This window comes from Ursus americanus, chromosome 24 (genome assembly GCF_024610735.1).
Source record: "Ursus americanus isolate L20-20 chromosome 24, mUrsAme1.1.p, whole genome shotgun sequence".
Lineage (NCBI taxonomy): Eukaryota > Metazoa > Chordata > Mammalia > Carnivora > Ursidae > Ursus > Ursus americanus.
This window is the reverse complement of record NC_142150.1, coordinates 32,814,181-32,838,951: the sequence shown is the minus strand read 5'-3', so window position 1 is coordinate 32,838,951 and position 24,771 is coordinate 32,814,181. Positions and strand designations below refer to the sequence as shown.

At 38.2% G+C, this 24,771-nt stretch overlaps 2 protein-coding genes and 1 pseudogene across 2 annotated transcripts; 1 reads left to right on the top strand and 2 right to left on the bottom strand.

The window, feature by feature from the left end:
• Positions 1–2,733: 2,733 nt before the first annotated feature.
• Positions 2,734–3,663, bottom strand: LOC123785200 (olfactory receptor 4C11-like). The gene has a single exon (XM_045786915.2). The coding sequence runs from the start codon at positions 3,661–3,663 to the stop codon at positions 2,734–2,736; it is 930 nt and encodes a 309-aa protein (XP_045642871.2).
• Positions 3,664–14,731: 11,068 nt separating this feature from the next.
• LOC123785199 (olfactory receptor 4C11-like) lies at positions 14,732–15,661 on the bottom strand. Its single transcript, XM_045786914.2, has one exon. The coding sequence runs from the start codon at positions 15,659–15,661 to the stop codon at positions 14,732–14,734; it is 930 nt and encodes a 309-aa protein (XP_045642870.2).
• Positions 15,662–23,503: 7,842 nt separating this feature from the next.
• Positions 23,504–24,433, top strand: LOC123784922 (olfactory receptor 4S2-like; annotated as a pseudogene).
• The last annotated feature ends 338 nt before the right edge of the window (positions 24,434–24,771 follow it).

The following is a 24,771-nucleotide window of genomic DNA, read 5'->3' as shown; positions in this document are numbered from 1 at the left end:
GGGTTTGTAAACTGGTACAGTCATTATGCAAAAGAGTATAGAGGTTCCTCAAAAACATTAAAAGTAGAACTACCACCCATCAGTCTTACTGTTGGGTATATGTCCAAAGGACCTGAAATCATGATTGTGGAGTGTTATCTGCATTCCCAGGTTCATTGCATCATATTCACAGTAGTCAAGGTATGGATACAATCTCATCCCTAACTGATGAATCAATATAGAAAATGCGAGTCCTATACTATTCAGACTTTAAAAATGGAGAATTCTGCTATTTGCAATAACATGGATGGAGCTGGAGGACTTGATGTTAAGTGAAATAAGCAAGACATAGAAAGAGAAATACTGCATATTTTTACTTATACATGGAATGATAATAGTTCAATTCATAGAAGCTAAAAGTAGAATGGTGGTTACCAGGGGCCAGGGATTGGAGGAAATGGAGAGATGTTGGTCCAAGAGTGCAAGGTTTTAGTTACGTAGAATGAATAAGTTCTAGAGATCTAATATATAGCATGGCCACTATAGTTAACAACACCATAATGTATACCTGAAATTGCAAAAAGATAGATCTTTAATTCTTCTCTCACACACACACACACACACACACACACACACACACAATAGTAACTATACAGAGAAGATAGATGTGCTAATTTCTTAGTTTGTGGTGATCCTTTCACATTATATGTATATGAAAAAACCAAGTTGTACAACTGAAATATATATATAATTTTTGTACGTCAACATGCCAACTTTGGGACACTAGTGTAGTCACTATCTTCATAACATCCCCAAAAGCAAAAACAAAGTAGTGATAACACTGGAAACATGACATTTTAGTGAATTTAGTTGAAAATAATCTTTCACAGGAGGAAAATATTGCTATCGAAAAGGTTTTCCAGGTAAATAATGGGGAACATCATTAAAAATGAAATGGAATCCTCTAACAATTACTGATGATATGGTACACTGGAATACACTGAAATCAATGAATTTCTTGTATTTAATTTTTTCAAAGTTTGTATTTAATTTCCAGTTAATTAACATACTTTGTAATATGAGTTCCAGGTGTACAATTTAGTGATTCACACTTATATACCACACCCAATGCTCAACACAATTGTACTCTTTAATCCCCAGCACCAATTTAACTGCTATTTATTGCTGATGTAAACATCAGGGGTCACGTATACCTTTGAATTAGTATTTTTGTACATTCTGAAATCAATGAATTATAAAATTTCATGATATAGTCCCTGGCATGCACATATTCAATGTATAGATAATAATATGCTCCACACGCCATGAACATTAAAATTCTGTTGGTAGGGGTGCCTGGGTGGCTCAGTCCTTAAGCATCCATCTTCAGCTCAAGGCGTGATCCCAGAGTCCTGGGATCGAGCCCCATATCAGGCTACTGCCTTGGGAGCCTGCTTCTTCCTCCCCCCACTCTCCCTGCCTGTGTTCCCTCTCTCTCTGGCTCTCTCTCTCTCTGTCAAATAAATAAATAAAATCTTAAAAAAAAAAATTCTGTTGGTAACTCCAAGTGTGAGAATCCACACTACCCCTTTAATAGGAAAGAGCAAACAGAAGCAACATGGCTTTCTGCTGTAAAAGTAAGATCTCTCTAATTTCATAAACTAGAGACAAGTCAAGTGAGTATCTATGAATACCTCTGGTATTTTCATTTATTCCATTGATACAGCCTTATTTTAAATGAAATAATATACATTGGTTTCCTTCATACTAGGTTCTACCTTTCTGTACTTTAATCTCAGAAACTACATTTTATCTATGGTGAACTTAAATTCTTATTTGGTCTTGACAATGTACATTACTTTACTTCTTTCCCCCTTAGTGTTGCAGAAGTCTCTTGTTGTAGCTCCTATATACTAATCATCAAATTTGGCTGATATATCTCCAGGACTTTATAATACTACATTTAGAAAACCCATAAATAATGCCTTGATTATCTTAATAGTCAAAGGAAAAAAGAAAATTTTCTTAAGATAAAAATTATGTGTCTGGGGGGCACCTGGGTGGCACAGCGATTAAGCATCTGCCTTTGGCTCAGGGCGTGATCCCAGCGTTATGGGATCGAGCCCCACATCAGGCTCCTCCGCTATGAGCCTGCTTCTTCCTCTCCCACTCCCCCTGCCTGTGTTCCCTCTCTCGCTGGCTGTCTCTATCTCTGTCAAATAAATAAATAAAATCTTTAAAAAAAAATTATGTGTGTGTGTGTGTGTGTGTATCTCCTTTTAGCCTTTAAATCACTTGCATGGAACTTTCTAAAGATAACCCAACAATAGCATGAAAAGAATTTCTTAACACCCAAGGTGGTTCCTTTGCTCTGAAAGTCTAAAGAGAGCAGCAGGATACCTTACTTGAAATGTGCTATAGACGTAATCACAAGTCATGGAGAACAGGCTAATCTTTATTTATGGATGCTCACAGTTTGAACAGTTGTGATTGTATAAATATCTTTCTCCTTATCAAACCAGAGCGTAGACTGAGATTGAGGATTATTTCATAATCAGCAATGTCAGAATTGAGCTCTCAGGGAAAGAAAGACCTGGCTGGCATTAGGAGGGAAGCTTCTAGTTTGCGGGCAGAGTACAGAAAAAAATAAGGAAATCAGTTGCATTCTATTGGAGTCCATTGGGCAAGTCAGTGTATATGTTATCATATTTGAGATCTGTAGAGATTAAGTAGTCAGACAAAGCCTTCAATTCATCATTTGCTTTCTGAGGTAATTTTGATACACCAGAGCTTCCTCATGGCATTTTTCACTTCTGCATTCCTCAATGTGTAGATTAGAGGGTTGAGAAAAGGGGTCCCAACAGTATAAAATACAGTCACCATCTTGTCCATGGGGAAAGTGGTTGGGGGGCGTGCATATATGAATATACATGGGACAAAGGTTAAGATTACTACTATAATGTGAGAAGTGCAAGTAGAGAGAGCTTTTTTCCTCCCTTCTGCACTGTGGTTTCGTAGGGAATGCAAGATGACAAAGTATGAGATCATCAGAATCACTAAACTGCTTAAGCAAATGGCCCCACTGTTAGACACCAACAGTAGGTTGATCACGTATGTGTCCATGCAAGCAAGTTTCAGTAAGGGCTGCAAATCACAGCAGTAATGATCAATTAAATTGGGTCCACAGAAAGGCAATCTCAAGGCCAAGATAATCTGGGCTATAGAATGAATAAAAGACCCTACCCATGCAAGAACAATCAGGATGGTGCAGACCTGCCTTCTCATGATGGTTGGGTAACGTAAAGGCTTACAGATGGCCACATAGCGATCAAGAGCCATGTGGATGAGCACAAAGATCTCCATGCAGCCAAAGAAATGTAGGGCAAAGACTTGAGTCATGCACTCATTGTAAGATATGATTTTTCTTGCAGAGAGCGAATCCACAATTAGTCTAGGGGCTATGGAAGTTGAAAAGCAGGAATCAGCAAGGGACAAATAAAATAGGAAAAAGTACATGGGGCTCCCAAGTGTCTGGCTGGACTTGATGGTCACAATAATAAGCAAATTCCCTACCACGGTTCCCACATAAAAAACGAAGAAGATTACAAATACCATTTTCTGTTTCATAGCATCTTGGGTCAATCCTAACAGTATGAACTCAGTTACGCTGTGATTTTGCTGCATTATTTCAGGCAAAGTGGAGAAAGCACTGGTTAGAAATAATTATTCTGTAAAGAAAGAAATATTATGAAATGAATACTTCATTTGGAAGTCAAATCCATATTCTCGATCATGGACGTGCCACTTACCAGTGTGTCATATCTTACTTTCTCTGTTGTTTTATTCTGAATAAAGTGGAAATCATTATTTTTATTCAGAGTCTATTCATGTAATTGCTTATGGAAGGAAGGAAATGTGTCAATAATGAAAGATACCTGATTCTTCAGGCATTATAAACATTAATTTAGTGAATTTGGTATGAGAAAATATCTTTCTGAGCTGAATGTCTTTCCTTAGTTTACATCAAGGAACTATTAGGGTAGAATGTTGCAAAATGGAGAAAACTCTTGCATGATTTACATAATGTGCTTTCACACTCTGTGACCTTGGTAGTTCATTTATAAAGTATCTACTAGTAAATATTCTGAGCATTAAGGAGTGATGTAGAAAGAATTGATAGTGTTTTTCTTAATGAAACCTAAGAGAGAGAGAGAGACAGACAGACAGGACAGGAGACAGACAATATTTTAGCAGTGAGCATTCGGTCAATTGGTCCAGTCCATCGTGAAATTTATTTTAATCTGTTTCCGTGACGATGTTTACTTCCTGTTACTTTACTCTCGATAATTTCTAGTTGCTTAGAGTTCTAAAATCATCTTCCATCATAAAACCTTGTACATTTTAGATTATATTATGTTGTCCAAATTTAAGTTCTTCGCCTTGTTCAGTATTCTAATGGGTCTTTCAGCATATTTTCCTAAGAGACAAGGAGAGACTGGGAATAAAATAAAGGATAGATACAGAACATTTTTCATAAATCAAAATATTCTTTCAAATATTATGTTATTTTTTGCACCAGGGATTTAGAAAATATGCTAAGGAAGCTCTAAGACATGGCTTAATCTTTACAATAGAATTGTTGGAATCTGTTTTGAGTGTCCTATACCCTGACTTCAGTATGGGAAGATAGAAATAGAAAGGAAACTTATATTTATTTATATATAACAAACAGTAGAATAATCTTTTCTGTCCTCATCACATATATTTTCCAAATAGTAGCACAATTAAATGCATAAGTATCAAGTCATTTAAGGACATTACAACATGTATTCCACACGACAGCATAATTTTCTCAAATATAAATGGATCTCAGAGATCAATCTCGAAAACACAATGGATAGGGCTCATGAGTGGATCAGTGTGTTAAGCATAGGACTCTTGATTCCACTCAGCCTTGATCTCAGGACTGTGGCACCTAGCCCCATGCTTCGCTCCACACAGAGTAAGGAGCCTGCTTGGGATTCTGTCTCTGCCTCTCTCTCTGCCTCCAGCCCTGCTCACACTCTCTCTCTTTCTCTCTAAATTAATAAACACGATCTTTAAAAATAACGCAGTGCAAATTAAAATTGAAAAAGAGCTGTGTGCAATAGAAACTCTTCCTATTAAAAAATAATGTCGAAATAGAATTTCATTCATAGAAAAATACATTAAAATTTAAATTCCAATTATATATCCTTTCACCTATGAGATTAATATAGTGACCTTTTTGATAAATGCCTCTTAACAAACATTATGAAAATGATGTTTGAAACAATTGATTCCACATATCTTTGGTAGGAGTTTAAGGGGGTGAATTGTCTTGGGGAGTGATTTTCAACATTGATGTCACTTCAATGGCACAAAGACACAGGTCTGGTGTTTCCACTGGCTGCAAGGGATGTCACTCCCAGGCACAAAGATTATCACAGCAGTCCTTTCCAAGCTGGCAAAGGGTAAGAAACCACTCCAATGTTGATCAGAAAGGAAACGAATCGAATCAGGGATGGTATTTATGCAATCATGAATAAAAAGTAAGTGGGTATGTAGGCAATGGTTGCTAAAATAAGTTGAAAAGTGTTAGAGTTCAGGACTCAATGCAGAGGATGGTAATATTTTCATTAACTGCAGAAAAATAATATGTATCTCACACACACGTGGACTCATATCAATTGTATTTAAGAGACTACAGAGATAGCAGAATATTTGTGGCCTCAGGGGGGAGAAATCACATTCTTGGAATCAAAGTTAGGTGGATGACTTACCTTTTAAAATATTCCCTTTTACCATTGAAAATATGGCATAATGATGCTGCATTAAAAATAAAGCTTTTAGTAACCTTCTCTTAGATGATGGTTTGTTAGTTGCATTGGCATATTACTGAATGATAACAACTGTCTTCTGACATAGGCTGCAGAAACAGCAAGATTCCCAGGGCCAGAGTAAGATTTAAATATCTGGGTGAGAGGGTGAGTCAGCTATAGAGTCAGTTCTGGGTCAAGGGTCATTACCACATCATGCCCCAACCACACTGCCAATCATACAGGTTCCCCTGCATTCTTAGGAGTTCGCCAAATATGCCCTTAGTCCAACTCTTCAGCAGACAGGGGTGAAAACAGGATGAATTCTAACAGTTATGTATTATAAAAAGTTATCTATCCATCCATCCATGCATCTACATACCAATCTATCATCTATCTATCATCTACCGTCTCTCTAACTACCTGACAGAGTTATAAACTGAGACAGAGTATCATTCGTAGATTAATAGATATGAGTGGCATATGTTGGAATGAAGCAACATAAGGAAGGTAATCTTTATCTGTTCACTTTTGAGTTTAAGCATGTAGAAAAAGTACATATTTAATAATAAGTATTTAGAGAGTGAATGAAAGAATTAAGAGAATTTCCTATTGTTATGATCCAATATTGTTTGGTCCTATTAAATACACATTTACCACTGAAAAGGGAAGCCTACTCCATCCAAAGTAAAATCATCAACTCCATGGAACATTTCTTGGAACACTCAAATAGATGTTATTTCTATTTGCTTCTCTCTCCACCAGGAGCTGCTGTGCATATCTTTTATTCTGTCTTCTCATTTTAGATTGTAAAACACTTCTAGAAAATTCCCTAAACTTCCTATCCTTTCACAAAGGCTTTTTCTGTGTTAGATGCACACTGTGGCATTGATCAGATCACTTTTCTCTGAGTATAAAATACAGTTATGTTAATCACCTACACAAATCTTACCAGTTCTGATAAGAGCTTATGCAAAGGGTAGGATGTTCAGTAGTCCTCGTTTCTTCCCAAGGTAATTCGGCCACTATTTGCTCAAATGAGAATTTTTTTAAAAAGTGCTTCTAAATTTCTGTCTGATGCCTTTTAATGCCACTGAGGCTCAGGTTCTCGCCTGCAGGCCAGAAAACGAAGTTGGTCCTGGATGCATCCCAAATGTTCTGAAATCCACCCTCACATGTAATTTTGACTGGGAAATGCTTCTCTTTGCCTTTCCTGCAGGAGTATTTAAACATGCATGATGCAAAATATAGGAGTCTGGGGAAGGTCATTCCCTAAAGTGTCCTTTTCCTTTTAATTAAGACACATGAACTAGGGCACCTGGGATGCTCATTTGGTTAGGCAGCTGGCTTCCTCTCAGGTCATGATCCCAGGGTCCTGGGATCAAGTCCTGCAAAGGTTTCCCTTCCCTGCAGGGAGTTTGATTCTCTCTCTGTGCTCCTCCCACTCCTTCTCTCAATCTCTCTCCCTCTCAAATAAAGAAAATCTTAAAAAAAAAAAAAAAGAAAGAAAGAAAGACACATAAGCTAGATGTGATAAAGAACTAAATCTTCAGTACTGTTAGATTATGGGAAGAAAGGTGATCTCTTCTTGCAATTAAAGGTGTTGATTAGGGGATAAATGATGTCTTTTGACTGGAATGTAACAACGGTGATTAGCTAGTGATCTAATGGCCAGGACTTAGTTCCTGATACCATTATCCAAGCAAATGATTTAGGATTTCTTAAAGACACAGCTGATTATAGGTCTGGGGCAGGGAATGTACAAGATAAACTTGAACATCGTGTAATGCTGAAAGGTAAAGAAGTACTAATACATACACACACGCACGCACACACACATACACACACACAAGTACACTGACACTTTGATGAGAATATGCCAAAGGGACACAAAAGCCATGGAAAGATCCTCCAGTGCCAAAATTTGGAAAACGTTTGAGCAACAAAACAAATGACACTGAGTTGAAATATAACTCATAGTACAAAAAATCCACAAGTTCATAATGATCTAGACATTTAAATAAATAACTACTAAATAGGGGATAATAGATACATGTCCCAGAAAAAAGCATTCCTAATGCACCCAGTCCCTCATTTGTGGACTGTACACAAGCGAGTTCCTTCCAAATGGCACACTGCGGAATGGGGCAAGGGAAGCAAATATACAGAGGAGAAACATGGCAGACACTACCTCAACCAGGTGATCAAGGTTAACGTCAGTGGTGATAAGTCACATTGAAACTATGTACTCACCGGCATGATGTGATGCAAATGGCACTTTGCCTGTATGACCATTCTCCGAATAACCCATAACGCCAGTCCAATCCTGACGAAAATATCAGACAATTCCTCAACAAAGGTTTTTATATACAATGTCTGAGTAGTTCTCCTAAAAACTGTCAAGTTCATCTAAAGCAAGAAAGCTTAAGGGGCACCTGGTTTCCTCCGTGAGTTAAGCCTCCCACTCTTGTTTTAGGCTCAGGTCATGATCTCAGGGTTCTGAGATTGAGCCCCTCATGTGGCTCCATACTCAGTAGGGAGTCTGCTTCTCTATCTGTTCCTCTGCCCTCCTCCTGCTTGAGCTCTCTCTCTCTCCATAAATAAATAAATAAATCTTAAAAAAAAGAAAAAAGTTAAGGATACACTGATTGTGACGGGAATTGAGTATAGAATTTTTTTAAGTTATTATATATTTATTTATTTGTCAGAAAGAGACAGAGGGAGGGAGAGAGAGACAAAGCACAAGCAGAGGGTGCAGCAGAGGGAGAGGGAGAAGGGGCTCCCCACTGAGGAGAGATCCCCATGCAGGGCTCATCCCAGGACCCTGGGATCATGACCTGAGCTGAACACACACCACCCAGCTGTCTTTAGAATTGTAGAAGCATTATTTTACCCACCTGAAACTAATCTACAGCTGTACGTTAATATTACTTGAAATAAACAAATAAAAGAACATTCAGAGAAATTGTCACCGTCTATAGCTACTGAAGAAGACATGACACCGGGATGTGCTGTGGCATCTGGACGAGAGTCTGGAGAAGAAAAACGGCAGTAGTTAAAGTCAAAGTTATCTGAAAAAAGTATGGATATTAGTTAAAAAGAATGTGTTCATGTGAAGTGAAGGAGTTGTGACAAATGTACCATACTATGGAAGACGGTGACAGGGGCAACTGAGTGCAGAGCACGTGGGAACTCTGTATCATTTCCACAATTCCGTGTAAATATAAACCTGCTAAAGAGTCTGAAGTTTATTAAAAAGTAACAGGCGGTTTCATTCACTACGTCATCAGAGTTTATCTGCCTTGTAACATGGGTCAGATATCCCTTCTTTGTCAATACTGAATATGTGTTTGCATACCACAAGGTCTGCACAGTATGTCCCACTGGGAGTCCAAAGACCAGAAACTGCTATAAGCCAGTAAGAGTCAATGACTCTGTTCAGGTCCGTGGGCAGGAGGCTGCTGTGGAGTCAGGAAGAGTTCATGAGTCAGTGTGCAAGCCGTGAGACAGAAGAGCCAACGGTTCAGTTTGAAGGCTCTCAGGCAGGAGATCGTTCTCTTACTCAGGGGAGGTTAGCCTTTTGTAATTTCAGATGACTTTGTTTGGTTCTTTGAGGACCCTTCTTTAGTGAGAGCAAACTACTTTATTCAGCCTTCCAATTCAAAAATTAGTATCATCCAGAAACATCTCAAAGTCACAACCTAAAAGGATAGTCAAAGAACTATTTGAGCACCCTAGGCCCAGGAAAGTTAATACATAAACTTAGCCAGTGCAAGTTCATTGCTTATCCACCTAGCACCTACACACATCTCTTTCAAATAAACTTAACCTCCCAATAAAGTCAACACCAGGTGCCTGGCTGGATAAGTGGGTTAAGCATTTGCCTTCGGCTCAGGTCATGATCCCAGTTGTCAACTACTACTAGTCTTGAGACCTCTTAGCTAGAAGTGCTTTCTCAGTGGAAAATAGTTATGTTTTCTGGGCTTTCTGCTTGTTTGTATATTTTAATTCATTTGGAAAATAAAAAGGAGGATGAACACGTAAAAGCAGGGGGTACTCGAGTCTAAGCCTGAAGTATTATTGCTATTATGATTTTTACCGTTATTATTATCATATTTTGTGCCATATAATAGACGGCACACGTGTGAACACTACTCTATCAGCCATAATACACAGATCTGAGAAAACAAAGCCCTGTAGTTTCCTAAAAGCTGGAAGAGCCAAGCACAATGCTGCTGCAAAGGGACAGCTGAGAGCACACAGTATGGTAGAAGCTGTATGTGCTACACGTGACAGACCTGGAGGGATGCGGCCTCAGACAGACACAATGCCTGATGATGGCCTAGGACACTGTGCAGTGCCCTCCTCACCTACCCCTAGAGGAGTCTTCTACGTCTGTGGCTCAGTTGCAGGAGGAACTTGTAATCCTACACATAATCCTTTCCACACATGTGTTCTTGTGATCTCACTAGCACAGCTGAAGTCCCAGCACTGAAGATGCATCTGATACTTTCCTCTTCGTAAATCTATTCAAAATATTTCCAGGGATAGCCTCTTTGAAATATCTAATGCATCCTGACTAGGATAACAATATACACTAGTACGAAACATGAAAAATTAAAGGACACATGGAGGAATTAGTGAGATTAAGGACAGAGTCCTTCCTTTTTTTTCCCTGTGACTTTTTAATTTTTTAGATCACAGACAGATGTTTAAAAGTAATTGCTAGGGAATCCTCAAACACTCATAGGGAAGACAAGGAATCACTGAGATTTCACTTCCCCTCCTTTCATTTTTTTTATAGTTTTTATTTTGTTATATTAGTTACCATACAGTACATCCCGGTTTTTGATGCAATGTTCCATGATTGATTATTTGTGTATAACACCCAGTGCACCATGCAGTACGTGCCCTCCTTAATACCCATCACCAGCCTATCCCAATCCCCCCGCCCCCCCGCTCTGAAGCCCTCAGTTTGTTTCCCAGAGTCCACAGTCTCTCATGGTTCATTCTCCCTTCTGTTCACCTCTCTTTCCCCTCCTTTCAAATCCAACAGGTCTTGATGCATCTCCAGCGGTTCCTTTCATTGCTTTATCTACTTTATCTCTGCCTCTTCATAAGAGTTTGATGGCTACCCCAGGCTGAAAGAATGGATTTAATTTCAAAGTACAAATAACTGCTCATATGATAACTGCAATAAAACTGAAGTTGTCTCATTTCACAAATGGGGTTACAGAAGCCCATGAAGCTAAACGATTTATCTAGAATTACAGCACCGTTGGCTCAGAAGGAGACATGTGAAGTCTTTGTGCTCTTTCTAATTATACCCACCACCTCTTCACTATAACAGCTTGATATCAAATAGGGGACCATAAATTCCTGTACTCAAAGGTCAGAGTATTCTAAGAAGAACCTGCAGAGGTTGCCCATACTCAACTACTTGAACACTCCTGGCACTATTCAGAAAGGAAAATATGGGGACAAGTTTTCACTTCTGTAACAAAAATAAGATGAGCTCTTCCAGACATATGAACATTACCATATCCCCTAACACTGAATTGTTTTGAAATTAGTTGACTGTCATATATATAATTAGAACAACTAAATCTCTAGAAACAAAGAAATGAAAAAAGAAATTAAAACGTGAGTTTCTTTGTTAGATGTGTGACCTAGAGAATTTGCTTTACGTCTCTGAACTTTTTTCCTCATAATGTGAATGAATGCACTAATGGTAGAGGTAAGATGATCTAAATAGATATAAAATAGGCAGAGGGACAGAATAGATGGCTTCCAAAGACATACAAATGGCCAACAGGTACATCAAAAGGTGCTCAACATCATTCATCATCAGGGAAATACAAATCAAAATCATAATGAGATTCAGTTCACCTCTGTTAGAATGGCTACTATCAAGAAGACAAGAGATAAGAAATGTTGGTGAGGATGTGGAGAAAAGGGATCCCATGTACACTACTGATGGGTATGTAAATTGGTACAGTCATTATGCAAAAGAGTATAGAGTTTCTCAAAAAAGTTAAAAGTAGAACTACCACCCATCAGTCCTACTGTTGGGTATATGTCCAAAGGACCTGAAATCATGATTGTGGAGTGTTATCTGCATTCCCAGGTTCATTGCATCATATTCACAGTAGCCAAGGTGTGGATACAATATCATCCCTGACTGATGAATCGATATAGGAAATGTAAGTTCTGTACTATTCAGACTTTTAAAAAGGGGAAATTTCTGCCACTTGCAATAACATGGGTGGAGCTGAAGGACTTGATGTTAAGTGAAACAAGCAAGACATAGAAAGAGAAATACTGCATGATCTCACTTACATGTGGAAATGATATAGTTCAACTCACAGAAGCAGAGAGTAGATTGATGGTTACCAGGGTCCAGGGATTGGGAAATGAAGAGATTTTGGCCCAAGTGTGCAGAGTTTCAGTTACGTAGAATGAATAAGTTCTAGAGAGCTAATATATAGAAGGGTCTTTATACTTAACAATACCATAAGTTATACTTGAAATCGCAAAAAGGACAGATCTTAAATTAAATCTTCTTACACACGCACACACAATGGTAACTATATAGAGAAGACAGATGTGCTAAATAGTTAATTTGTGGTAATCTTTACACATTATATGTATATCAAAATACCAAGTTGTACAATTGAATATGTGTATAAGTTTTGTCCGTCAACATGCCAACATTGGGAGACTGGTGCTGTCACTAAGCTTCATAATAACCCCAAAAGCAAAAAGTAGTGAGAACAGTGAAAACGTGATATTTTGCTGATTTTTTTAAAAACTTTGACAGCAGGAAACTATTGGCATTAAAAACATTTCCAGGTAAATAATGGGGAATACCATTAAAAATGAAATGGAATCTTGTAACACTTACTGACGATGTGGTACACTAGAATACATTGAATTCAATGAATTTCATTTATTTATTTTTTGGAAGTTTGTATTCAAATTTCAGTTAATTATCATACTGCGTAATATGAGTTCCAGGTGTACAATTTACATACCGCACCGAATGCTCAACACAATTGTACTCCTTAATCCCCAGCACCTATTTAACTGCTATTTATTGCTGATGTAAACATCAGAGGGCACATATACCTTTGAATTAGTATTTTTGTACATTCTGAAATCAATGAATTTTAAAATTTCATGATATAGGCCCTGGTATGCACATATTCAAGGTATGAATAATAATCTGCTCCATGCACCATGAACATTAAAATTCTGTGGGTAACTCCAATGTGTGAATCCACACTACCCCTTTAATAGGAAAGAACAAAGAGAAACAACATGGCTTCCTGCTGTAAAAGTAAGATCTCTCTAATTTCATGAACTAGAGACAAGTCAAGTGACTATCTCGGAACACCTCTGGTACTTTCATTTATTCCATTGATACAACCCAATTTTAAATGAAACAATATACAGAGGTTTCCTTCAGACTAGGTTCTACCTTTCTGTACTTCAATCTGAGAAACCATGAGAGACTATGGACTCTGGGAAACAAACTGAGGGCTTCAGAGGGGAGGCGGGTGGGGGACATGGATAGGCCGGTGATGGGTATTAAGGAGGGCACGTATTGCATGGTGTACTGGGTGTTTTACGCAAATAATGAATCATGGAACTTTACATCAAAAACTAATGATGTACTGTATGGTGACTAACATAACATAATAAAAAATTACTATAAAATAAAAGAAACTATGTTGTATCTATGGTGAATTTAAATTCTTATTTGGTCTTGACAACATACATTACTTTACTTCTTTCCGTCTTAGTGATGTAGAAGTCTCTTGTTGTAGCTCCTATGTACTAATCATCAAATTTGGCTGATATATCTCGAGGCCTGTATAATACTACATTTAAAAAACCCATAAATAACACCTTGTTACCTTAACAAAGGAAATGAGAAAATTTACATAAGAGAAAAATTATATATATACATATGTGTGTGTGTGTGTGTGTGTGTGTGTGTGTCCGTTTGGCCTTTGGTTCACTTGCATGTAACTTTCTAAAGATAAACCAATGATAGCATGAAAAGAATTTCTTAACACCCGAGGTAGTTCCTTTGCTCTGAAAGTCTTAAGAGAAAGCAGGATACCTTTTTTTTTTAATTTTTTTTAATGATTTTTTTATTATACTATGTTAGTCACCATACAGTACATCCCCGGTTTCCGATGTAAGGCTCGATGATTCATTAGTTGTGTATAACACCCAGTGCACCATGCAATACGTGCCCTCCTTACTACCCACCACTGGTCTATCCCATTCCCCCACCCCCCTCCCCTCTGAAGTCCTCAGTTTGTTTCTCATAGTCCATAGTCTCTCATGTTTCATTCCCCCTTCTGATTACCCCCCCTTTCTTTATCCCTTTCTTCCCCTACCGATCATCCTAGTTCTTATGTTCCATAGATGAGAGAAATCATATGATAGTTGTCTTTCTCTGCTTGACTTATTTCACTTAGCATTATCTCCTCCAGTGCCGTCCATGTTGTAGCAAATGTTGAGAACTCATTCGAGAAAGCAGGATACCTTATTTTAAATGTGCTAGAGACATAATCACAAGTCATGGAGAACAGGCTATTCTTTATTTATGGATGCTCACAGTTTGAACAGTTGTGATTGTATAAATATCTTTCTCCTTATAAAACCAGAGTGTAGACCGAGATTGAGGAGTACATCATAATCAGCAATGTCAGAATTGAGCTCTCAGGAAAAGAAAGAACCAGGCTGGCTTTAGAAGGGAAGCTATTACTTTGACGACAGAAGTACAAAAAAGCGGAAGGAAATCAGTTGCATTATATTAGAGTCCATTGGGCAAGTCAGGATATTTGCTATCATACATGGTATCTGTACAGATTAAGCAGTCAGACAAAGCCCTCAATTCATCATTTGCTTTCTGAGGTAATTTTGATACGCCAGAGCTTCCTCATGGCATTTTTCACTTCTGCATTCCTCAGTGTGTAGATGAGTGGGTTAAGAAAAGGGGTCCCAACAGTATAAAATACAGTCACCATCTTGTCCATGGGGAAAGTGGTTGGGGGGCGTGTATATATGAATATACATGGGACAAAGCTTATGATTACTACGATGATGTGAGAAGTGCAAGTAGAAAGAGCTTTTTTCCTCCCTTCTGCACTGTGGTTTCGCAGGGAATGCAAGATGACAATGTATGAGATCATCAGAATCACAAAACCGGTTGAGCAAATGGCCCCACTGTTAGTCACCAACAGCAGGTTGATCACATATGTGTCCATGCAAGCAAGTTTCAGCAAGGGCTGCAAATCACAGCAGTAATGATCAATCAAATTGGGTCCACAGAAAGGCAATCTCAAGGCCAAGATAATCTGGGCTATAGAATGAATAAAAGACCCTACCCATGCAAGAACAATCAGGATGGTGCAGACCTGCCTTCTCATGATGGTTGGGTAACGTAAAGGCTTACAGATGGCCACATAGCGATCAAGAGACATGTGGATGAGCACAAAGACCTCCATGCAGCCAAAGAAATGTAGTGCAAAGACTTGAGTCATGCATTCATTGTAAGATATGATTCTTTTTGCAGAGAGTGAATCCACAATTAGTCTGGGGGTTATGGAAGTTGAAAAGCAGAAATCAACAAGGGACAAATAAAATAGGAAAAAGTACATGGGGCTCCCAAGTGTCTGGCTGGACTTGATGGTCACAATAATAAGCCAATTCCCTACCACAGTTCCCAAATAAAAAATGAAGAAGATTACAAACACCATTTTCTGTCTCATAGGATCTTGGGTCAATCCTAACAGTATGAACTCAGTTACGCTGTGATTTTGTTGCATTATTTCAGGCAAAGTGGAGAAAGCACTGGTTAGAAATAATTAATCTGCAAAGAAATATTATGTAATGAATGCTCCATTTGAAGGTCAAATCCATATTCTTGATCATGGGTATGCCACTTACCGTGTGTAATCTCTTCCCTTCTCTGTTGTTTTCTTCTGAATAAAATGGAAATCATAATACTTATTCTGAGTCTATTCACGTGATTGCTTATGGAAGCAACTAAAGGTATCAATAATGAAAGATACCTGATTCTTCAGGCTTTAAAACATTGATTTAGTGAATTTGGTATGAGAAAATATCTTTCTGAGCTGAATGTCTTTTCTTAGTTTACATCAAGGAACTATTAGGGTAGAATGTCGCAAAATGGAGAAAACTCTTGCATGATTTACATAATGTGCTTTCACACTCTTTGACCTTGGTAGTTCATTTATAAAGTATCTACTAGTAAATATTCTGAGCATTCAAGGAGTGATGTAGAAAGAATTGATAGTGTTTTTCTTAATGAAACCTAAGAGAGATACAGAGAGATAGACAGGACAGGAGACAGACAATATTTTAGCAGTGAGCATTCAATCAATCGGTTCAGTCCATCATGAAATTTATTTTATTCTATTTCCATGTCAATGTTACTTTACGCTCGATAATTTCTAGTTGTCTAGAGATCTAAATTCATCTTCCATCATAAAACATTGAACATTTTAAATCATATCATGTTGTCCAAAGTTAAGTTCTTCGCCTGGTTCAGTATTCTAATGGGTCTTTCAGCATATTTTCTTAAGAAACAAGGGGAGACTGGGAATAAAATAAAGGACAGATAGAGACCATTTGTGATAAAATGAAATATTCTTTCAAGTATCATGTTATTTTATGCACCAGGGATTTAGAAAATGTGCTAAGGACACTCTAAGTCATAGCTGAATCTTATAATAGAGTTCTTGGAATCTGTTTTGAGTGTCCTATACCCTGACTTCAGTAAGGGAAGATAGAAATAGAATGAAATCTTATATTTATTTATATATAACAAACAGTGGAATAACCTTCTCTGTCCTCATCACATATATTTTCCAAATAGTAACACAATTAAATGCATAAGTATCAAGTCATTTAAGGACATTACAACATGTATTCCACACAGAAGCATAATTTTCTCAAATATAAATGGATCTCAGAGATCAATCTCGATAACACAATGCACAGGGTTCATGAGTGCCTCAGTCTGATTAAGCATAAGATTCTTTGATTTACACTCAGGTCTGGATCTCAGGGTTGTGGGATCAGCCCACGATTCGTTCCACACTGAGTAAGGAGCCTGCTCGGGATTCTGTCTCTACCTCTTTTCTGCCTTCAGCCCTGCTCAATCTCTCTCTCTCTTTCTCTCTAAATTAATAAATACAATCTTCAAAAATAATCAGTACAAGTTAAAATTGAAAAAGAGCTATGTTCAAAAGAAACTCTTCTTATTAAAAAATAATGTGGAAATATAATTTCATTCATAGAAAAATACATTCAAATTTAAATTCCAATTATATATCATTTCACTTATCAGATTAATAAAGTGACCTTTTTGATAAATGCCTCTTAACAAACATTCATGAAAATGATGTTTGAAACAATTGATCCCATATATCTTTGGTAGGAGTTTAAGGGGGTGAATTGTCTTGGGGAGTGATTTTCAACATTTATGTCACTTCAATGGCACAAAGACATAGGTCTGGTGTTTCCACTGGCTGCAAGGGATGTCACTCCCAGGCACAAAGATTATCACGGCAGTCCTTTCCAAGCTGGCAAAGGGTAAGAAACCACTCCAATGTTGATCAGAAAGGAAACGAATCGAATCAGGGATGGTATTTATGCAATCATGAATAAAAAGTAAGTGGGTATGTAGGCAATGGTTGCTAAAATAAGTTGAAAAGTGTTAGAGTTCAGGACTCAATGCAGAGGATGGTAATATTTTTGTTAACTGCAGAAAAATAATATGTATCTCACACACACATGGACTCATATCAATTGTATTTAAGAGAGTACAGAGATAGCAGAATATTTGTGGCCTCAGGGTGGGGAAATCGCATTCTTGGAATCAAAGTTCAGTGGATGACTTACCTTTTAAAACATTCCTTTTACCATTGAAAATATGGCATAATGATGCTGCATTAAAAATAAAGCTTTTAGTAACCTTCTCTTAGTAGATGGTTTGTTAGTTGCATTGGCATATTACTGAATGATAACAACTGTCTTCTGACATAGGCTGCAGAAACAGCAAGATTCCCAGGGCCAGAGTAAGATTTAAATATCTGGGTGAGAGGGTGAGTCAGCCATAGAGTCAGTTCTGGGTCAAGGGTCATTACCACATCATGCCCCAACCACACTGCCAATCATACAGGTTCCCCTGCATTCTTAGGAGTTCGCCAAATATGCCCTTAGTCCAACTCTTCAGCAGACAGGGGTGAAAACAGGATGAATTCTAACAGTTATGTATTATAAAAAGTTATCTATCCATCCATCCATGCATCTACATACCAATCTATCATCTATCTATCATCTACCGTCTCTCTAACTACCTGACAGAGTTATAAACTGAGACAGAGTATCATTCGTAGATTAATAGATATGAGTGGCATATGTTGGAATGAAGCAACATAAGGACGTTAATCTTTATCTGTTCACTTTTGAATTTAAGCATGTAGAAAAAAGTACATATTTAATAATAAGTATTTAGAGAGTGAATGAAAGAATTAAGAGAATTTCCTATTGTTATGATTCAATATTTTTGGTCCTATTAAATACACATTTACCACTGAAAAGGGAAGCCTACTCCATCCAAAGTAAAATCATCATCTCCATGGAACATTTCCTGGAACACTGAAATAGATGTTATTTCTATTTGCTTCTCTCTCCAGCAGGAGCTGCTGTGCATATCTTTTATTCTGTCTTCTCATTTTAGATTGTAAAACACTTCTAGAAAATTCCCTAAACTTCCTATCCTTTCACAAAGGCTTTTTCTGTGTTAGATGCACACTGTGGCATTGATCAGATCACATTTCTCTGAGTATAAAATACAGTTATGTTAATCACCTACACAAATCTTACCAGTTCTGATGAGAGCTCATGCAAAGGGTAGGATGTTCAGTAGTCCTCTTTTCTTCTCAAGGTAATTTGGCCACTATTTGTTCAAATGAGAATAAAAAAAAAAAAAAAAACAAAAAAAAAACACGCTTCTAAATTTCTGTCTGATGCCTTTTAATGCCACTGAGGCTCAGGTTCTCGCCTGCAGGCCAGAAGACGAAGTTGGTCCTGGATGCATCCCAAATGTTCTGAAATCCACCCTCACGTGTAATTTTGACTGGGAAATGCTTCTCTTTGCCTTTCCTGCAGGAGTATTTAAACATGCATGATGCAAAATATAATAGTATGGGGAAGGTCATTCCCTAAAGTGTCCCTTTCCTTTTAATTAAGACACATGACCTAGGGTGCCTGGGATGCTCATTTGGTTAGGCATCTGGCTTCCTCTCAGGTCATGATCCCAGGGTCCTGGGATCAAGTCCTGCATAGGTCTCCCTTCCCTGCAGGGAGTTTGATTCTCTCTCTGTGCTCCTCCCACTAATTCTCTCAATCTCTCTCCCTCTCAAATAAAGAAAATCTTAAAAAAAAAAAAAAAAGAAAGAAAGAAAGAAAGACACATGAGCTAGATGTGACAAAGAACTAAATCTTCAGTACTGTTAGATTATAGGAAAAAAGTGATCTCTTCTTGCAATTAAAGGTGTTGATTAGGGGATAAATGATGTCTTTTGACTGGAATATAACAACGGTGATTAGCTAGTGATCTAATGGCCAGGACTTAGTTCCTGATACCATTATCCAGGCAAATGATTTAGGATTTCTTAAAGACACAGCTGATTATAGGTCTGGGGCAGGGAATGTACAAGATAAACTTGAACATCGTGTAATGCTGAAAGGTAAAGAAGTACTAATATATGCACACACGCACGCACACACACATACACACACACAAGTACACTGACACTTTGATGAGAATATGCCAAAGGGACACAAGAGCCATGGAAAGATCCTCCAGTGCCAAAATTTGGAAAAGGTTTGAGCGACAAAACAAATGACACTGAGTTGAAATATAACTCATAGTACAAAAAATCCACAAGTTCATAATGATCTAGACACTTAAATAAATAACTACTAAATAGGGGATAATAGATACATGTCCCATAAAAAAGCATTCCTAATGCACCCAGTCCCTCATTTGTGGACTGTACAAAACGAGTTCCTTCCAAATGGCACACTGCGGAATGGGGCAAGGGAAGCAAATATACAGAGGAGAAACATGGCAGACACTACCTCAACCAGGTGATCAAGGTTAACGTCAGTGGTGATAAGTCACATTGAAACTATGTACTCACCGGCATGATGTGATGCAAATGGCACTTTGCCTGTATGACCATTCTCCGAATAACCCATAACGCCAGTCCAATCCTGACGAAAATATCAGACAATTCCTCAACAAAGGTTTTTATATACAATGTCTGAGTAGTTCTCCTAAAAACTGTCAAGTTCATCTAAAGCAAGAAAGCTTAAGGGGCACCTGGTTTCCTCCGTGAGTTAAGCCTCCCACTCTTGTTTTAGGCTCAGGTCATGATCTCAGGGTTCTGAGATTGAGCCCCTCATGTGGCTCCATACTCAGTAGGGAGTCTGCTTCTCTATCTGTTCCTCTGCCCTCCTCCTGCTTGAGCTCTCTCTCTCTCCATAAATAAATAAATAAATCTTAAAAAAAAGAAAAAAGTTAAGGATACACTGATTGTGACGGGAATTGAGTATAGAATTTTTTTAAGTTATTATATATTTATTTATTTGTCAGAAAGAGACAGAGGGAGGGAGAGAGAGACAAAGCACAAGCAGAGGGTGCAGCAGAGGGAGAGGGAGAAGGGGCTCCCCACTGAGGAGAGATCCCCATGCAGGGCTCATCCCAGGACCCTGGGATCATGACCTGAGCTGAACACACACCACCCAGCTGTCTTTAGAATTGTAGAAGCATTATTTTACCCACCTGAAACTAATCTACAGCTGTACGTTAATATTACTTGAAATAAACAAATAAAAGAACATTCAGAGAAATTGTCACCGTCTGTAGCTACTGAAGAAGACATGACACCGGGATGTGCTGTGGCATCTGGACGAGAGTCTGGAGAAGAAAAACGGCAGTAGTTAAAGTCAAAGTTATCTGAAAAAAGTATGGATATTAGTTAAAAAGAATGTGTTCATGTGAAGTGAAGGAGTTGTGACAAATGTACCATACTATGGAAGACGGTGACAGGGGCAACTGAGTGCAGAGCACGTGGGAACTCTGTATCATTTCCACAATTCCGTGTAAATATGAACCTGCTAAAGAGTCTGAAGTTTATTAAAAAGTAACAGGCGGTTTCATTCACTACGTCATCAGAGTTTATCTGCCTTGTAACGTGGGTCAGATATCCCTTCTTTCTCAATGCTGAATATGTGTTTGCATACCACAAGATCTACACAGTATGTCCCACTGGGAGTCCAAAGACCAGAAACTGCTATAAGCCAGTAAGAGTCAATGACTCCGTTCAGGTCCGTGGGCAGGAGGCTGCTGTGGAGTCAGGAAGAGTTCATGAGTCCGTGTGCAAGCCGTGAGACAGAAGAGCCAACGGTTCAGTCTGAAGGCTCTCAGGCAGGAGATCGTCCTCTTACTCAGGGGAGGTTAGCCTTTTGTAATTTCAGATGACTTTGTTTGGTTCTTTGAGGACCCTTCTTTAGTGAGAGCAAACTACTTTATTCAGCCTTCCAATTCAAAAATTAGTATCATCCAGAAACATCTCAAAGTCACAACCTAAAAGGATAGTCAAAGAACTATTTGAGCACCCTAGGCCCAGGAAAGTTAATACATTGCTTATCCACCTAGCACCTACACACATCTCTTTAACATATACTTAACCTCCCAATAAGTCAACACCGGGTGCCTGGCTGGATAAGTGGGTTAAGCATTTGCCTTCGGCTCAGGTCATGATCCCAGTTGTCAACTACTACTAGTCTTGAGACCTCTTAGCTAGAAGGACTCTCTCGGTGGAAAATAGTTGTGTTTTCTAGGGTTTCTGTTTGTTTGTATGTTTTAATTCATCTGGAAAATAAAAAGGAGAATGAAAATGTAAAAGCAGGGGGTACTCGAGTCTAAGCCTTTATTATTATTACTACTATGATTTTTACCATTATTATTATCATATTTTGTGCCATATAATAGACGGCACATCTGCAATCACTACTCTATCAGCCATAATACACAGATCTGAGAATATAAAGCCCTGTAGTTTCCAGAAAGCTGGAAGAGCCAGGCACTATGTTGCTGCAAAGGGACAGCTGAGAGCACAGAGTACGGTAGAAGCTGTATGTGCTACACGTGACAGACCTGGAGGGATGCGGCCTCAGACAGACACAATGCCTGATGATGGCCTAGGACACTGTGCAGTGCCCTCCTCACCTACCCCTAGAGGAGTCTTCTACGTCTGTGGCTCAGTTGCAGGAGGAACTTGTAAGTTTAGGTCAAAGCTATTGTACATACTCCTTTCCACACGTGAGTTCTGGTGACCTCACTAGCACAGCTGAAGTCCCAGCACTGAAGATGCATCCGATACTGTCCTCTTCGTAAATCTATTCAAAATATTTCCAGGGATAGCCTCTTTGAAATAGCTAATGCATCCTGACTGGGAGAACAATATAAACTAACATGAAACATGAAAAATTAAAGGACACATGGAGGAATTAGTGAGATTAAGGACAGAGTCCTTCCTTTTTTTTCCCTGTGACTTTTTAATTTTTTAAATAACAGGCAGATGTTTAAAAGTAATTCTAAGGAATCCTCAAACACTGATAAAGAAAACAAGAAATCACTAGATTTCACTTCCCCTCCTTTCAAATCCAACAGGTCCTGAAATGTCACCAGCAGTTCCTTTCATTGCTTTATCTACTTTATCTCTGCCTCTTCATAAGAGTTTGATGGCTTTCCCAGGCTGAAAGAATGGATTTAATTTCAAACTACAAATAACTGCTCATATGATAACGGTAATAAAACTGAAATTTTCTCATTTCACAAATGGGGTAACAGAAGCCCATGGAGCTAAATATTTTCTGGAATTACAGCACCATCTTATCAGAAGGAGACGTGTATAATTCTGGTCTTCTTTTAACTATACCCATGGCCTCTTGACTCTAAGAGCCTGATATCAAATAGGGGACCATAAATTCATGTACTCAAAGGTCAGAGTATTCTAAGAAGAACCTGCAGAGATTGCCCATACTCAACTAACTATATCAACACTATTGGCAGTATTCAGAAGGGAAAATATGGGGACATGTTTTCACTTCTGTAACAAAACTAAGATGAGCTTTTCCAGATATATGAACATTACCATATCCCCCCAACACTGAATTGTTTCAAAATTAGTTAACTGTCTTACACAGAATTAGAATTACTAAATTTCTAAAAACAAACAAACAGAAATAAGCCTTAAAAAACTGAGTTTCTTGGTTAGATTTTTGACTTAGATAATTTTCTTTATGTCTCTGGACTTTGTTTCCTCATCTAATATGAATGAATGGACTAAACATGGAGGTAAGATGATAAAAATATGTACACCTCAATTCCACTAATTATGCGTGTCAAGGAGCAGGAATTACCCATTTATCCACTTGTCTCTACTAGGATTCTCATTTATTTTGAATCATAAATAAATTTTGTTATTCTTGTTATGTTTTTATCTTTTAGATAATTTCATTGTCTCTTGGGAACTTGCTGTGCTATAATAATTCCATGGGAAAAAATGAACCATGTAACTGAATTCATTTTCTGGGGTCTTTCTCAGAACCTAGAGTTTAAAGAAGTTTTCTTCTTGGTGGTTTCTTTCTTCTACAAGGTCATTCTCTGGAAAACCTCCTCATCATGCTGACTGTTTACATGGGTGAAATTTTCAAGTTTCCCGCGTATTTCTTCGTCAATAAAATTCACAATTTTTGTGAATATTTGTTACTCTTCGGTCACAGGTCCCAAAATGTTTGTTGACATATGAGCCAAGAGCAAAAGTATCTCCTATATGGGGTGCCTGCTGCAACTCTTTAGGGTATATTGTTTTGGTTACATGGAGATCTTCATCTTTACTATAATGGCCTATGACCATTATTTGGATATCTGTAAAACCCTACACTGTATGACTATCATGGACTGGGACAGATGCAATAAAAGGTTGCTGGGGACCTGGATAGGTCAGTTCTTACTCTCCATTATCCAAGTGGCTCTGGTAGTCCAGTTACCTTTTGTGGACCCAATGATATTGAGCACTACTTTTGTGATGTCCACCCTGTGCTGAAACTTGCCTGCACAGACACATATGTTGTTGGTGTTGTGGTGACAGCCAACAGTGGTACCATTGCTCTCGGGAGCTTTGTAATCCTGATAATTTCCTGTACCATCATCCAGATGTCCCTGTGAAAACACTCAGCAGAAGGTAGGCACAAAGTACTCTCTGTCTGTGGCTTCCACATTGCTGTGGTCATCATCTTTTTTGGCCCCTGTACTTTCATGTATATGCGTCCTGATACTACCTTTTCAGAGGATAAGATGGTGGCTGTATTTTACACCATTATCACCCCCATGTTAAATCCCCCGATCTATGTCCATGAGAAAAGAAGAACTCAAGAATGCAATGAAAAGACTTTGAAGCAGGAAGGTTTTCTCAGAGGTTAATGTTAAATAGTTGAAAGGAACAATTTAACATATATGATCTTAAATTTTCTCATATGTTCAATAAAGATAGTAATAAAAACCTCACAGGGTTTTTGGAGGAGCAAAATAGAGAATAACACATTCTACACATGTGGGGTATTATTTATCATTATTATTGTTGTTGTTGTTGTTCTAATATTTCATAAGGAGATACATTTTCTGATGATCTAGGCCAGAGAAATCTTACCAAACCCAGAAGCTCAGCATGGTCATTCTCAGCACCATTGTTTTCTCCTCCCTTTTTTGGTCTTTCTCTCATTTGCCTTAAACTGGGAGTTTACTATGAAGTATTAAGCCATTTTCCAGCAT

Coding starts and splice junctions, on each gene's coding strand:
- LOC123785200 (XM_045786915.2), bottom strand. CDS start 3,663: ATGCAGCAAAATCACAGCGTAACTGAGTTCATACTGTTAGGATTGACC.
- LOC123785199 (XM_045786914.2), bottom strand. CDS start 15,661: ATGCAACAAAATCACAGCGTAACTGAGTTCATACTGTTAGGATTGACC.